We start from the raw sequence: 16,655 nt of genomic DNA on the forward strand, positions 1-16,655 counted from the left end.
AACAAGGTGGATAGGGAAGGACCGCCTCTGACCTCCACGCGCATGCTGTGGCATATGTGCGGCTGTCCTCCACCCTCGAGAGAACGTGGCTCCATGAATAAAATGCACACCCTGTCTGTACGAGGACCTGAGTCCGTGTAAGAAGCGGGGCGTGTTGGTGAGTACTTGTGACCTCAGTCCTAGCGAGCAAAGATGGGCAGATCCCTGGGGCTCGCTGGGGCAAGGCCAAGGAGAGACCTTGTCACAAAAACAAGATGGGCAGCACTTGAAGAATGACACCAGAGGTTGTCCTTGAAAGCCCCCACACAGGTACACACACACACACACACACACACGCACACACACACACACACACACACACACTCACACCACTTATTCCCTTACACTTTTGTTCACTTGAATACCTACAAACACGCACACAGAAATAGAAATTAAAAAAAAAAAAAAAAACAAAAAAACTTTAAAGGATCACAAGCACTTCAGGAACAAAATAGCTTTTTATTAAAAACTGTACCCATAGCACCGCTCTGCCTTCCTACAAGCTGAGGGAGGGGGGAGGGTTCGTTTTTATCTTTAATGGGATCTGGTTTTCTGTGCCATGTCAGAAGGTTTCTAAGCCAGCAGGTGAGGCTGGGAGCTCGCCACTGGGAACCTCACAGTGTGCTGGCCTCTCAGACTGGTCCCTTGCTGCTCCTCTGTGGCCCAGGGCTCCGCAGGAGAGCAGCCGTGCTGTGAGCCAGGAACCCTGGAATAATGAAAACCCATGCGATGAACCTCTACGCAAACACAAGACCAAGTCCAAACACCGCATCCAGAGAACGTTCCAGAACACACATCATCCTCATCGACCTCCTCCCAGGGCTCCAGGTAAGGGAGACCCTACCGCCACCCCAGCCCCCCATTGCAACATATGTTCTGCAGGAATCAGGGAGGCGGGGAGATGTCAGTTCAGCTGCGGCTTCCTCTCTGGATGTCGGTGCCCCGTTAAGCTACCCACAAGGCTCGGCAGATCACACAGCCAGGAAAAGGCTGCACAGGGGTGAGCAGTCTCCAAGTCAGCGAGGCTGCAGAGGGTAGACTTGGCCATCACTCATCAGGCACCCAGGGGCGTGCCTTTTTCCGAGATGACAGGAGAAGCCAGAAAGGCGCCTGTAGCCTGCCTGTTTGGATGATTTCTCAGAACCCAGACTTGGGTCCAACGTCCATTCTGCAGTTGTTGGGATGTGTCCGTCCCACCCCTACAGTGAGAGGCTAGGGAGCACGGTTACCAATGCCCCGTGGCTTTAGAGGCTGAAATCTAACTAAAAGCCCTCAACTCCTGCCTTTGGCGCAGGGGATTTGAATGGGACAGAGTCCCTCGAAGTCAGTGGTTCTCAGCCTTCCTAATGCTATAACCTTTTAATACATCTCATGTTGTGGTGACCCCCCCTCCCCAGCCATAAAATTATTTTCGTTGCTACTTCATAACTGTGATTTTGCTACTGTTATGAATAGCGATACAAATATCTGCTATGTAGACCCCCGTGACAGGGCAGTTGGGCCCCCAAGAAGTTGTGACCCACACGTTGAGAACCACTGCTCTAAGTGCTTGGCTTGACAACAGCTACTGACAGCTGTCCGTCAGCAGTCATAGGGCCAGGGTGTCCTGAAAAGACCTTTCCGTAGAAAACAAGTTACTGATCACAAAGGGGACCCAGGCAGTGCTGAGCCATTGTGAGCAGACCATCCCAAGGGGCCCCTACTGATTAAAGCAATCAAGTCCTTATGGCTTAAGAGAGCAAAGCACTATGCAGAGAGAGCCAGCCTGGTCCTTGTCCTCTGTGGGGTGCCACCTTCCAAGAATTTCAATGGATGACTTGCCATCTTCGGTCCCCTTCATTCCTTTGGGGCCAGGGATGAGGCGACACTGTCCACTGAATGGGGTCCCTCCTGTGGACCACAAGGGTGGCAGTCCCCACATGCTGGGGCTTTGGGCAGAGCATCTAGGATTTTTGGTTTAGAATAGTTTTCCCTTCAGCTCAGAAAAGGGAGACAGGGGAAGAAGGAGGAAGGAGAGAAGGAGAGAAGGAGGAGGGAGAGGGAGGAGGGAGAAAAGGAAGGTAAATAAGTAAAGAAGGTGGGAGAATGAGGGGACATATAAGAAAAGAAAGAGAGAAAGGAGAGGAGGGAAGAGAAAGGGGAGGAGGAAAGAGGGAGAGGGAGGAGGGAGGAGGGAGAGGAGGAACAAGAAGAGGAGGAGGAAGAAGAGGAAGAGGAAGAAAAAGACGAGGAAGAAGAGGAGGAGGAGAGTAAGAAAGGAGAGGGAGGGGGATTTTTTTTTTACTCCGGAGTTTTGGAAAAGCTGAAAGACCCTTAATTCTTTTTTTTAACCCCAAGCGCAACCTCCTGTGTCCTGGGGCCACACCAGCAACTTTCAAGGCAGCAAGTCAAGACAAGATCCCTGTCCCCTGCCTTACAGGGAAGGCAAAGGGGCTGGCATTGAACAGCTCGTCCCCTTTCTCAGGGCTCCATGACCCCTGGGAGGACAGACCCTTTTCACCGGCTCTGTGTGCCCCCAAGGCATGGAGATATGGAGCCATGCCAGCTCTGGGGCACAAGGTGGCAGGAGCCAGCTGGTCACATCCAGACCCTGGGGCCTGAGCTGGTGGTGTGGGGTCTGATCGCCACTTTGCATTTGGGAGAAAACATGGGAACAATGAATATTAAAGGAAAAAGTTCTCAGAAAACCCATTAAGGCTAAAAAGCTGGCCTTGGACAGCGGAGTAGATGGGGGCAGAACCAGGGGCTGGAAGCCGACAGACGCACGCGAGCACAGGAGGAGGAAGGGAGGGGCTGGCCCCACTGTGCGCCAGGGTTTGGCGCTAGGTGACTCGCGGCCCCGGGTTGGTTTCTCAGAGCCGATTGTTTTATTCGGAGACACACGGTCGCTTCTCATATTTCCCACGTACAAAGCTGAACAGTGAATTAAAGGCACCTGGAGACAGCAAAGACGCATTCATTTCATGTGACATAGTTTAAAAAAAGATAAAAAGGTTTAAAAAATACTCTGGTTCAACGATGCACACCTGCTACTGCCACAAGCAACTGCAAAAAACACGCGTCTCCGCTCCTCTCTTGCTCAGCGGGGAGGGGCGTGGGTGGGTTGGGTGGGTTGTGTGCTGTGTTGTGAGGTCGCTAGAAGGCCCTGGCTGGCCATGCATGGGCCTGGGTGGCCTCCAGAGCCAGTTGGGGGAGAAACTTCCTGTTCTTGTAACTGTCAGTTTGAGAGAAGAGAGGATGAGGCGGGGCAAAGGAAAGCCCTAGGGTGGCGACACCACCCTAAAGAGAGGCTGCAGAGTGGAGCCCTCCGCGGCTAGATGCCACTAGCGCAGTAGCCTCGTCCGGCCCCTGCTGAGAAACGGACAGAGCCCAGGGGGGAAGAGCAATTCTCTGAAGCACAGGCGAGAGCAAGGAGCCTCAAGTTGTTCTAAGATGGAGAAAGTGACCCAGGCTGCCTGGTTTCTCCAAAAGGAGGTAGAGAGAGAAGTGGGCCGCGGATGATGTCCTCCCCCCCCCCTCCCGCCCTCCCCTTCCCAGATGGTTTGGAGGCCAGAGAAGCCCAGGGCTGGGGTGTGTCGAGAGCGCCCCCGCCGGCGGTGCCGAGCTATTGCACCAGGGAGATACCTTCTCTTAAAAAGAAAAGAACACAAAGAAACCCGCTTCCTGCAGCGATGTTACAAAAAGCCATTAAAAAAAAAACCTTCCTAAGTGAATCCTAGTTTTCACCAGTAGGTAAGATCGCTTATCAGAATTATTATTATTATTATTTTTAAACAAAAAAATTCAGCTCAGTTATCGGAGTTGATTGTCTTAACAAAAATAGACTCCAGAAGTTCTGCACCCGTCTACCCTGATGGAGGCGTGACGTCACACGAAGGAGGAGAAGCCAGTGAGGGGGGCCCGGGCTCCGGGGCCAGCTGGTGTGTAGACTCCACCCGCACTCTGTGTGGTGATGACCGTATGCAGATGCGGGCCGGATTCGGCCCCTGCCACCGCCTCGTATCTGTGTGGTGCCGCGGCAGGGGGACGCCTCTTCCAAGAGTTAAAGTAGGTGGGGTCGCTCATGTAGTGATTGACGAAGGAGTGCTTGGGCAGGGCTTCCTCGTAGTCTGAGTCGGAGGCCTGCGGGTGGGACAGAGAGGCAGTGTGAGCCGCAGCCAGAAAGGGAGGTGGTGAGGGAGGGTGATTTGGAAGCCGGGATACAACCGTTTGAGGGTCACCTGTTGTTGGCTTTCTCCCTCCTGTAAGCTCAGGATGGTCCTACGCTGTGCCCCACCCTGGGAGAGGTCCGTAAGCGCTAATGGGGTTGTTAATGGAGTCATACTCCCGAGCTGTGTCACCTGTAGCAGTTTAGGATAGTTTGAATGCCAATGTCTCCACAGGTCCATGCAGTTGAGTAGGTCCCCCAGTAGGTGGCGCTGTTTGGGGATGAGGCTTAGGAGGCGTGGCTTTGTTGGAGGAAGTTTGCCGCTAGGATGGGCTTTGAGAGTTTAAAGGCTGGCCCCACTCACCTCCCACTTTCTGCTTTGCCTCTCTTCTCCCCCCCCCCCCCCCCCCCCCGGCTTCGTGGCAGTGGTGCTAGGTGTGGCTCTTAGCCTCCTGCTCCAGCTGCCATGCCTGTCCGCAGTCATGGCTTCCCACTGTGATGACGCCAGACTCCTATCCCTGTGGACCCTGAAGCCCTAATAAACTCTTCTATAAGTTGCCTTGGTCATAGTGTTTTGTCATAGCAAGAGAAAAGTGACTAGTACACAGGCTGAGCTCCCTTCATTGTCATCCACTCGGGTAAAATGAATCCTTGGCTTTAATACAGAAAAGGATTTCGGGACGAGCCAGTGAAAAGAAGAGCTATTACTTATATATATTTAAATATATATATATATATATATATATATATATATATATATATATATATATATATATATATATATATAAAAGTTTTATTTTGGGGGTTCGAGAGAGATGGCTCAATGGTTAAGAGCACTGGTTGCTCTTAGAAGACTGGACTTCCATTCCCAGCACCTATATGGCAGCTCACAGCCATCTGTAACTCTATTCCCAGGGCATCTGACACCCACTTCTGGCTTTTCTGGGTACGTCATGTCCATGGATACAGACATACATGCAGGCAAAGTACCCATACACACAAAAACTAGATTCACTTTTAATTATGCACACACATATGTCTCTGTGTTATATGCAGTTGATCTGGAGTCCAGAAGAGGGAAGTAGACCCCTGGAAGTGGACTTAGAAGCAGTTGTGAGCTGCTTGATATGGGTGCTGGGAACCGAAATTTGGTCCTCAGCAAGGACAAGTACATTGTCTTAACCTGAGCCACTTCGCCAGCCCCTTAAGAGATATTTTGAATATTAAGAGATTAAGAGAAAGGCACTAGGACTTAGAGAAAGATGGGGTTGGGGGGGAGGAGGACCCCCTGAGAACATGGATGTTGGGCGCCCCCAGGAAGAATTGCCTTTCTGCATCTTTACAATACCCACACACACCATCTTGGTGGTGTTTGATGCTGTTATCTTCAAAGGGTGCTAAGAAAGATAAATGAGGTCACAGATGGGTTCCGAGTGGCACCTGACAGGACTTCAATGGATAGGTTTAAAAAACTGGTAGGGGTGGGGGATGGGGTGGGTGCAGGGTGGTGGGATTTGCAGAAATGTCTAGGAGAGAAGTGAGGCCCCACCTGCGGCCATATGTATTCAATATGCATCCAGACCTTAAGCCTGGTTTGTTGCTGTTTACTATAAAATATCTTTATATGCAAGGAATATTGTCTCTGTGTCCACACGCTTCACAGTAAATGTCAATCATGCTGGGATTCTTCATTCTCAGCTGATGTGTGTGTGTGTGTGTGTGTGTGTGTGCACGTGCACTTTTCTCTCTCCTCCTCTTCCCATCATCATCCTCTTTCTATTCTGCCTCAGAAACACACACCTAGAAAGGACTGGGAATGTTCTTGGCCTTTGATCCGCATGTGACCAAGATGTGAGCTGCTGAGGACCAAAAAGAAAAAAAGTTCAGCAGGCCGAGGAGGCACCGTCAGTGGCCTCATGGGACAGATCCACAGCGTGTCCACAGAGTCTTAGAGTCTATAGAAAGGGGGAAGCTCCTGGAATGTGCCAGAGCCTGCATCATCATCTGATATAGTGCTGGGACCCCAAGAAACTCTGCTACAGCCCAGAGAGCTCCACTGGGCTCCTGGAGATGCTACAATTGTCCTTCTAAGGGTCTCAGTTCATTTTATACAATAAGCCAGCAGCACCTGTAAGAATCATTCAGTCAGCTCTCTCTCCCTCCCTCCCTCTCCCCTCCCTCCCTGCCCCCTTATGCTCTTTGAGAAAGGTGTCACTATGAAGTGCAGGCTGCTCTCTCTCTCTCTCTCTCTTTTGTGATTTCCTTCTTCTTGCCTCAGCCTTTCAGGTTCTGGGATGAAGGGTGTGAGCCAGAGCATTGGCTGCCTGAGTGTATGTGTTTTCTCTTTTCTTAAATTAAGTAAAAATGGTCTTCGGCTCTTTGCGTTGTCATGGAAAAGACCACTAAAAGACATGGAGGCTGGAGTGTGTTTTACCGAGTCTACGGTGGGCTTCCGGCATTACACTCCATCCTTCTAGACATGTTTTTGGTCTCCATAGTTTCCAAGTGGAACCCTGGGAGACTACCTGATGAGACCTGAGTCTGGCAGGCTGGTTCAGGTTGACAAGAAGCTCCCTAGATCCCTGGAGCCCTGGCAGGCTCCTCACTGCCTCTGAGAGAGGGTATTGAAGGCCACAGGCACCCTAGCTATACCCCACAACCCGGTCCCCACAGAGGCAAGCACAGTTTTATCAGGAAGTAGGGATGGGTAGTGGGGTGCCCTGGCTTGGAGACAAGGCTTCTCACAGCAACACAATGCCCTAGGGTGCTGGCAGCTGCTATTCTGTGCCCCAGTCTCACCAGTCTGAGAGTGAGTGACCCACACCAGTGCCTTGCTGTCCCTAAGGGAGAGGTTTGATTCTGGGAGGCAGAGACGCTTCTGGAATTGCAAGAGCCTGCACAGCCCCTGGCTCATACATGTAGGAGGCCCTAGGATGTGCAAGCAGATCCAGAGGCTCCTGGGAAATTTTGGCTACATATAGAAAATGGGATTCTTAACACTTATCCCAAAGTAACTGCAAGGAAGAGTTGGGCCTATTGGGGACCCACCACGCACACACTCTGAGTGGGATTACTAGGCGTAGCTGTGCCTCCTCTGGGTTTTAATTCCCCAAAGTTAATGTAAAAGTAGGACTGAAATCTTATCTGGAATGCACAACTTCCAAAGCTTTCCCATACTTAGTGACCACACCCACAACAGGTTGCTTTTTAGTGAATGTGTTACACACTAGACCAATTTGGTCACATGCCCTTCCCATTCGCCCAGTGACTCTGGGTGTGGACACTGTTGTTCTCGTGTAACAGTAACTGATGACGCTCAATGGGGGCTGGAGGGGTGGGACCTCACACTGGAGCTCAGAATCCCAAGACTTTTCACCATGCCATTCTAGCCAGGGGTTCTACCACCCAGCCACACCCCAGCCCCTCACTGGGAGAATCTAGGCAGGGGCTCTACCATTGAGCCACACCCCAGCCCCTCACTGGGGGATTCTAGGCAGGTGCTCTACCACTGAGCCACACCCCAGCCTCTCACTGGGGGATTCTAGGCAGGGGCTCTACCACTGAGCCACACCTCAGCCCCTCACTGGAGGATTCTAGGCAGGGGCTCTACCACTGAGCCACACCCCAGCCCCTCACTGGGGGATTCTAGGCAGGTGCTCTACTGCTAAGCCACGCCCCAGCCTTACTAGGGGATTCTAGGCAGGTGCTCTACCACTGAGCCACACCACAGCCCCTCACTGGGGAGTTCTAGGTAGGAGCTCTAACGCTGAGCCACGCCCCAGCCTTACTGGGGGATTCTAGGCAGGCATTCTGTTGTATTATGCCCCTAAAGGAACCACGATTTGTGTCTATGTCTAAGATCTGCCCTCCAGCTGTTTTCTAGACTAGGTCTTGAGGTTTAGGAGGCAATGCCCTATGTAAACCAGGACTGGATGGCAAGGGAACAGAGCCAGGCTAGGGTAGGACTCTTTGTGCTTGACTCCTCTGAACTGAGTCTGTGCCATCTTGAGGAGAAGGACATGGAGATCCATAAAGCAATCTCTTTCCTCATGAGAACTTCACTGGGTCCCCAGGATTGGGTGAAAGTGGTTGTGTCCCCCTGTTCCACAAACTGGAGTTGACTTTATTCTCTTCTGAGGTGGCATGCGACATTTGACTTTGTCAGTGTGTTTATTTTAGATCTCAGCCAACGGCAATGGGAGTAGAGCACTTGTTGTGGACTCCCGGACAACCTTTGCCAGTTCCACTGGAGACTGGGACACTGAAATTGTCTGGGTGGATCTTGGCTCAAATGAACCCAAGCAGTGAAGGAGTCACCCACATCGGTGGAACCACGGTCTGTAAAACCTGCCTCTGCGAGCTCTCTAGAATCCAGCTGGAAACCCTTGGGGCAGCCTTCTGCTCTCTCAGCCCTCTTTTTGTAGCTGCAGGGTTGTAGAGAGCAGGCTGGACCGCTTGTGGGCCAGAATGGACTGCTCCAGTTCTGTGGGAGTGTGTGTGTGTGTGTGTGTGTGTGTGTGTGTGTGTGTGTGCGTGTGTGCATGCATGCTCATGTGTGTGTGTTGCATGTGTGTGGAGGCCAGATGGATGTCCTCCACACCCTTTTCCACTTTAGTTTTTGAGTCAAAGTCTCTCCCTGAACCTAGAGTTGCCTAATTTGGTTTCACGGACAGCCAGTGTGCATCCGGGATCCTCTTGTCCTAGGCCACACTGAACACTGGGATTCTGCACCATTATGCATTGACTCTGGGAGTTCTATGGATCTGAACTCTACTCCCCAATGCTTGCTCAACAACCACTTTAAGCCACTAACCCTGGCCCTCCACTCTGTTTTTTGAGACAGTCTCTCGCTAGCCTGGAGTTCACCGATTTGCTCAGACAGTCCAGCCAGTGAGCTCCAGGAGTGCACTTGTCTCTACCTCCCCAGTGCTGGGATTACAAGATCTTGCTGCCACACCTGCTTTTACATGGGTCCTGGGGTTGAACTCAGATCTCTATGAGTGCTCAGCAGGTGCTTTACTGACTGGGCCAGCTCTTCAGCCCCAGTGAATCTCATACAAGCCGCCACTGTCTTCCCTGGGCATGGTTTCCAAAGGCTTGCAGGTGGATGTTTACAAAATCATTTCTCCCAGTTAATAAATCGTCCCACTGGGGCTGGCATCTTCTGAGGTCTCCAGTCTGGAGGCATGGTCAGTAAGACTCAGCTCTGATGTTTATTTTCTTAACCCAGCACTGACTTCTGCTCTGGACCCTTAGCTAGAGGCTGGCAGGAGTACAGGCAAGTTACAGAAGTGCAGATATGGCTCTTAGAGAGGCCAGCGAGTGCCATGCAAGAACACTCAGGGTTGCTAGGCAACAGCGTCCACCTGAATGCTGCAGCACTCATTTGCAAATATGTCTGAGCTTTTTCTTTTCTTTCTTTTTTTTTTTTTTTTTCCTTTCCTTTTCTTTTCCTTTCCATACAGGGCCACTCCAGGCATTGATGCAAGTGAACTTAGCCATCCGAACTGGCCCTTCCAGAATGATCCAATGGGTCTCTTGGTTCACACACTTCAAAGACACAGTAAAACACTCCCCTCGTCCCAGAAAACAGACTGGCCAGGACTCACCCACCAGAGTGCCAGGAGGCCCCAGGGGTATTGGCCCAGGGATTCACAGGGCCCCAGGTGGAACAGTAGTACTGAGAGGTTCCAGGGCCCAGGACCCTGAGGTCTTAGGAGACTCTGCGTGCTTATATAGTTTACAGGCTCCTGGAAGGAACTGCTACCCCAAAGGCCTTGTGAACCATGGAGCACCCCTGGGGAGTGACAAAAGTGCTTTCCACACAGCACAGGGCTTGTGATAGGGGCAGGCCACCAGGGTCACAGGCCCCTGGCCTCCTCAGCCACACAGATGTGCTGCTGTGGTTCCCAGAGGCAGGTGCGGTTGGAGAGCGGAGACTGAGCCAGCTGCTCTGGCCGGCTCATCAATAAGTACCTTAGGAAAGCTTCCAAAACCCGCTAGTCCTCAGCATTCCATGTGGATGCTGTGTCGCTTTTACCTCCAAACTGAAACCTGTGCTCCTGGAGGGAGGATCATTAAGACTCAGGTACAGAAAACTCAAAAGTCTCAGGAACCTCCTGAAATGTACAGGATCCCAGTGGCCACCGCCCCCCCCAATGTCCTATTAGCAGAAACAATTGCTAGGAAGAGAGAGGAGACTCTCCCACCTGCTAGGTTGCCTGCAAGGCATGCAGGGAGCCCTGGGGATGCAGCTTTTCTGAGCTATCACCTGTGCTGAGCTGAACTTGGGGTGACTCAGCAGTCTTGGAGCCACCAATAAACCCACTGGTTCACTAAGCTAGCCTTGGGTGGGGTCCTTTCTTTGGTCTGCCATCAGTGCCCTATCTGTGACCAACAGGTATTTGTTTATCTCTCCCAGGAAAAGTCACAGAGCCGCAGAAGGCAAACTCCTTGCGGAACTCCTCTCAGCAGAATGGCCCTCCTCAACAGCATCCCTTCATTCCCGGGTCTGCCCTCCCCTCTTTCCGAAATCATTGGCTTCTCCATGCTCACCCCTCCTTCTCTGCCTCTGTGTGTCTATGTGTCTTGTGGACATGTATGTACTATGTATGTATGTATGCATGTACGTTTGGGTGTGCATATGTATGTATTTATGCATGTACATGTACACATATGTATTTATGCCTGTGTGTACATATGTATGCACATACATATGTAGTGTGTATGTATGTGTGTATGTATGTATGTTTCCTATCTCAGTGCTTAGGTAAGTCTTGTTCTTTATAATATCACTTGAATTTGAATCTCAAACTATCTGAGAGAAAAAAATAGACCCAGGCATATCCTATTAACCTATTTTGAAAATTAATTAATGATAAAAATTAAATTAATGGTTACACTTGATTGATTGATTGACTGACTGATTGATTTTGAGATGTGGTCCCACGAACCCAGGCTAGCCACAAGTTTGCAATGCAGGATGACCTTGAACTTTTGATCCTCCTGCCTCCACCTCTGAAGTGTTGGGATTATAGGTATGCACCTACAGTTTATGTGCACCCAGTTTATGCGGTGCTAGGGATGGAACCCAGGACTTCATGCTTGCCAGGTAAGCGCTCCACCAACTGAGCTGTATCCCAGTCTCCATTAGCCTATTTGGAGAATCGTTTGGTGAGCAGACAAACAGCTGAGAGCTTCTGAGTTCAATTTTGGTTGGTCTAGGACAGGCCAGTCACTCTCTAGGACTGAGCTACAGGAGCTGGGGTTAAGATGAGCTTTGGAGACCTGAGGAGGGTCTGGTACCCAGGGCCGTGTTCTGCCTACTGGAAAACATCAGAAGAATGACCCCACGCACAGGGCTGGGTGAGCAGCAGACCTGTGGAGGATGAGCGACTCGAGGTCTGGCACACAGTTAGGGCTTAGCACCGTGGAGTGACGTGTGTCAATGCACAAGGGACTCTGCACACACACAGCTGTCACACAGTCACCGCCAATGACATGCCAAGTATCTCAGGGAACAGTGGGCCAGCAGCTAAGGACAAAGGCCGGGCTTTGCTTTCAAGACCTGGCTCAATCAGTGGAGACCAGAAGTCTGTGGCAATCCGTGACAAAGCTGTCCTGCTGGTCTTCAAAGAGCAGCTACCACGAGGTGACAGTGCTTAACCACAGCTCCAAAGAGGCAGGCCTGTCCCTGCGGGCTTTCCATGACAGTCCTCCAGCAGAGACGAAAGCACCTCTTCAGTGCTGCTTGCTGTTTCCCACAAGCCCGAGGCCATGCTACAGACCAGGCTTCCTTTGTAAACAGAGCGTGTACCGTGCATCTCGGCTGGACCTCACCAGCGCCCACCCACGGCCCACTCACTGGAGTTCGTGTATAAGCCACAATTGGAAAGGAGCTGTTTTATTGAGCCTTGGGGCTCAATAAGGGCTGAAATTGGGCCAAGGATGAAGGTGAGAGTGCATTTTAGATTAAATATTGATTTAGAGTCTCTGCTTACACACCAGGAAGCTAGAGCAGGAAGCTCCTCCCACGAGAGGTGACTGACACCAGGGAAAAGCTAACCTATGGTGGGCATGGGAGGTGGGCGGGTCTACTTTTTAATGTCATGTTTTTCACATGGGCTTGTGTGTGCATGTGCGCTGGAACATGGGTGAGCAGGTATGCGTGCATGTGCATACAAATGTACCTCTAAGTCAGAGTCCCTTATTGGCCTGTAGCTCACCAGTTCAGCTAGACTACCCAGCCAGTAAGCCCCAGAGAGCAGCTATACCTGCCTCCCCAGTTCTGGGTTCATAGCACATACTGCCATCTCTTGTATTGTGTATCAGTGCTGGGGATCGAACTTAGGTCCTCCGCTTTATCCACTGAGCCATTTCTCCAGTCTCGGGTGTATGTTTGTGTAGTTCTACTCTCTATCAGTCCCATAAGCTGAGGCCCTCTGCCATTCTCACCAAGATGTAGAACTCACCAGAAAACAATAGGTTCATCTCTGAAGGGAATGGCGCTTCCAGTGCCCACTCCGGGCACCAGGCCCTTGTTGGACCATGCCCTTCTGTGACCTCCATGACAAGTAAAAAAATGGAGTTCGGTGGTTTGAATAAGAATGGCCCCCATAGGCTCATATGTTTGAATGCTTCATAGTTAGGGAAGGGCATTATCTGGGAGGGATTCGGAGGCGTGGCTTCACTGAAGTAGGTGTGGCCTTGCTGGCGAACGTGTGTCACTGGGGGTGGGGGGGGGGCTTTGAGGTTTTCCAAAAGCTCAAGTGGGACCCAGTGGCTCTCTTCCTTCCCTTTGCCTGTGCATTTGGATGTAGAAGCCTCTGCTACCTCTGCAGCACCATGTCTGCCTGCGTGCTGCCGTGCTTCCCACCGTGCCGACAAGAGACTAAACCTCTGCAACTGTAGCAAGCCCCAGCTATACGCTTATCCTTTTTATAAGAGTGACTGTGGTCATGGTATCTCTTCATAGTGATGGAGTGCTGACCAGGACGTGGAGTGTGTGAGAAAGACCCTCCCCCTGCAGCAAACACAGGGCCTGTGGATGGGTGCTGGGTCCACACACATGCCCTGTGCTGCAGGGTGTCCTATGTGCAAAGGAAGGCCAGTCTTGCCCATCTCTTACCCCGGCCCTGAGATTTAAGGAGTAGGACCTCATGTCCAATGAACAGGCTCATAGCATCTGCTCTGTCTGCATGTGTGGGAAGGACGGACTGGCCCCAGGAATGCCATGACTATGAACTTGGGTACTGAGGCTGCTTGCTTCAGGTGGGACATCACTGTCATTATGTTAGAGAAGCTATGGTGAAGCACATGAGCCATCTTGAGGGTGAGATCATGCTGGAGGGAACTGGAGCGCTCACAGCAGTCATGAGATCTTCCTGGGATCCTCGTGAGGGTCCCCTGTGTGCTGACATCATTTAGAAGATAGGTAGTTGACCGAGGGTGCTCTTTGGGGGTGAAGCTGTCTGAGAGTCATCTACACTCATGGGAGGAACCCCAATAAGCTCACTGGTTCATGTGGTGGCTTAGGTGGAGTGCCAACGTGACAGGGCCTAGAATCACCCAGGAGACAAAGCTGTCTGTGAGAGTTTCTAGACCAGGCTAACTGAGGTGGGAAGAGTCAACCTAAATGTGGGTGACACCTTCCCACGGCAGAGGTACTAGACTGAATGAGATGGAAAAAACAACTGAGCCCCAGCATTTGCCTCTCTCTGCTTCCTGACTGTGGATACAATCTGAGCAGCTGCCTGTGGATACAGTGTGAGCGGCTGCCTGTGGATACAGTGTGAGCAGCTGCCTGTGGATACAGTGTGAGCAGCTGCCTGTGGATACAATGTGAGCAGCTGCCTGTGAATACAGTGTGAGCAGCTGCCTGTGGATACAGTGTGAGCAGCTGCCTGTGGATACAGTGTAAGCAGCTGCCTGTGGATACAGTGTGAGCAGCTGCCTGTGGATACAGTGTAAGCAGCTGCCTGTGGATACAGTGTGAGCAGCTGCCTGTGGATACAGTGTGAGCGGCTGCCTGTGGATACAGTGTGAGCAGCTGCCTGTGAATACAGTGTGAGCAGCTGCCTGTGGATACAGTGTGAGCGGCTGCCTGTGAATACAGTGTGAGCGGCTGCCTGTGGATACAGTGTGAGCGGCTGCCTGTGGATACAGTGTGAGCAGCTGCCTGTGAATACAGTGTGAGCAGCTGCCTGTGGATACAGTGTGAGCAGCTGCCTGTGGATACCGTGTGAGTGGCTGCCTGCACATACAATGTGAGCGGCTGCCTCATTCTCCTGCCCCCATACCTTCTCTGCTTGAGGGACTGTGAACTTTTGAACTATGAGCCAAATAAACCCTGCTACACTGCTCCCTTGGGTGTTTTGTCATAGCGATGAGAGAAGGAATACAGTCTGTCGCCTGACTTGGATGGAACCTTTCATGGGTCTGTGGGCACCTCCCTATCTGTGTGGCTGGACACTGTTTTCCATCTCCCAGGAGAAGGTGTGCAACCACTCTTTTTGTGTGTGTGCTTCCCTCATCTCCAATGGACCCTCCTCTACCCCTCAGGTCTGCTCATCCCATGCGTGGCTGTCAGACCAAAATGAGATGATATGTGTTGAGGAACCAGAAAGGCTCATCGAAGTAAGGATGGTGGGCACTGCTTGGAAGCAAGTGTGGCACTGACCTCAGACTCCGACCCATCCACCGACTTCTCCTTGAGGTTCACGCTCTCGGTCAGCACGGCGCCGTTGTACTTGTTGCAAATGTCCTCATCGGAGTAGTGTAGACCTCCGGGGCTTGGTCGGGGTGGGGATCTAAAACAGGGCGGTGCCACAGGTTACTTGGGACAAAGGACACTCCCCCGGGGATGCGACTCCTAAGCTGCTGTCTGGCCTTGCTCATATGGGGGCAGGAGGAAAACATTCCAATGACAACACATTATGAGTCAGGACCCAGGACATCTTTTTCATCCTGTGGCTGTTCAGGGGTCCCCAAGACTTTGGTCTGCTAGATGGGCAAGGTGCACTCTTAGATACCCTCCCTATGTTCAGGCTGAAGACCATGTGAAAAACTGCATGATGGCTGCAGACAGGTGACCCTTCCACTCTATTATGGGGAAAGCCATCCTCAGTGGCCTGAGCATGGGAAAGCTGTATTTTCGGGGACTCTGGCATCCTGGCTATCTTAACTCCCTTGAGGTTGACTTTGCCTATGTTTCCCCAGAAAAGCCCAAGAAAGGTTCAAGAGCCTCCTTTTAATATATATTTTAAACATGCACATCTGTGTGCTCACATGTGCACATGTCATGCATATGTGGGGAGGTCTGAGGATAACATACAGCACTTGATTTTCTCCTTAGACTGTGCGAGTCCCAGGAATTGAACTCAGGTCATCAGGCTTGGTGGCAAGTGCCTTTACCTGCTGAGCCATCTTACTGGGCTTAGGACCTCTGCTTTCTCTACCTCAAAAATGACTAATTTTGGAAAAAGACTCATTTGTCATCTAGCCAGCAGATGATTTTTTAAAACTCTAAGACACTACAATGTGCCTTCCCACACAGAAGCAGGCACCACTTGACCAGAGAGCTTTGAACCAACTGTGCCTCTCTTGAAATGTTTTATTTGTGTGTGTATCTTATGCATGCATGCACACATGTGGCACATATATACATGTGTGTGAATGCATGTGGAGGCCAGAGGTTGGTGCCAGTGTCTTCTTTAATCATGCTCCACCTTACTTTGGAGATAGAGTATGTTTCCAATTTAGTTAGACTAGCTGGCAAGCGGAGCTCCAGGAATCCCCCTGCCTCTGCCCCCTGGGGTAACAGATGTGTGCCAGCATGCCCAGAGTCTTATGTGCATTTTGGGGATTTGTGATCAGGATCACGCTTGCACGGCAGGCACTTTACCTAGTGAGCTATCACTTTCATCTCCTTTATTCTCTTTTGCAGCAGTCTTACCATGTAGCCCAGGCTAGCCTCAAACATGCAATTCTCCTACCTTAGGCTTTGGCTACTAAGATGACAGGCCTGTGCCACCATGGCTGGCTCTGATGGTATGTGAGACTTCAGCTAGAGGGCCCAGGCTGGGTGACCCCTTCTAACCTTGTTTTTGAGGGCTTTGCAAACATGCAGGGTGGCTGTAAACAGCACAGACCCTTTGTTGCTTCACACCTGTGACCCTGGGACTGTTAAGGTGAGAACAAAGGGCTAGTTTTCCTTTCTGACTCGATTTGACATTGTCTGTGTCTCTCAGTGGGCTCATGATGGGTATCTGACCCTTGGAGAAAGTTCAGGACTCTCAGAGTGGCCAATTGATGTGGATGAAAGAACCCAGCCCGGTGAGGCCTTTCCGATCCAGGACTGTGTGAGTTCTGCAGCAGCTGAGCCGAGACCCTCTGGCTGCCTCAGAGCATCTGGTATCATAGCCCTTGCTCCCTCAGATGGCTGAGTGACAAGGTGGCAACCAGTGCTGAG

The 16,655-nt window shown here is 51.3% G+C and overlaps 1 protein-coding gene across 1 annotated transcript in view; it reads right to left on the minus strand.

Annotated features, from left to right (window-relative positions):
- Positions 1-3,563: 3,563 nt before the first annotated feature.
- Positions 3,564-16,655, minus strand: part of Sdk1 (sidekick cell adhesion molecule 1) — a 952,579-nt gene continuing 939,487 nt past the window's right edge. Inside the window, exons 44-45 of the mRNA XM_051161155.1 lie at positions 14,865-14,994; positions 3,564-4,161 (exon numbers count right to left, since the gene is read on the minus strand). Coding sequence (XP_051017112.1) covers positions 3,907-4,161; positions 14,865-14,994 — 385 coding nt within the window. The 3' untranslated portion in view covers positions 3,564-3,906. The remainder of the gene's footprint in view (positions 4,162-14,864; positions 14,995-16,655) is intronic.

This window comes from Acomys russatus, chromosome 19, assembly GCF_903995435.1.
Source record: "Acomys russatus chromosome 19, mAcoRus1.1, whole genome shotgun sequence".
Lineage (NCBI taxonomy): Eukaryota > Metazoa > Chordata > Mammalia > Rodentia > Muridae > Acomys > Acomys russatus.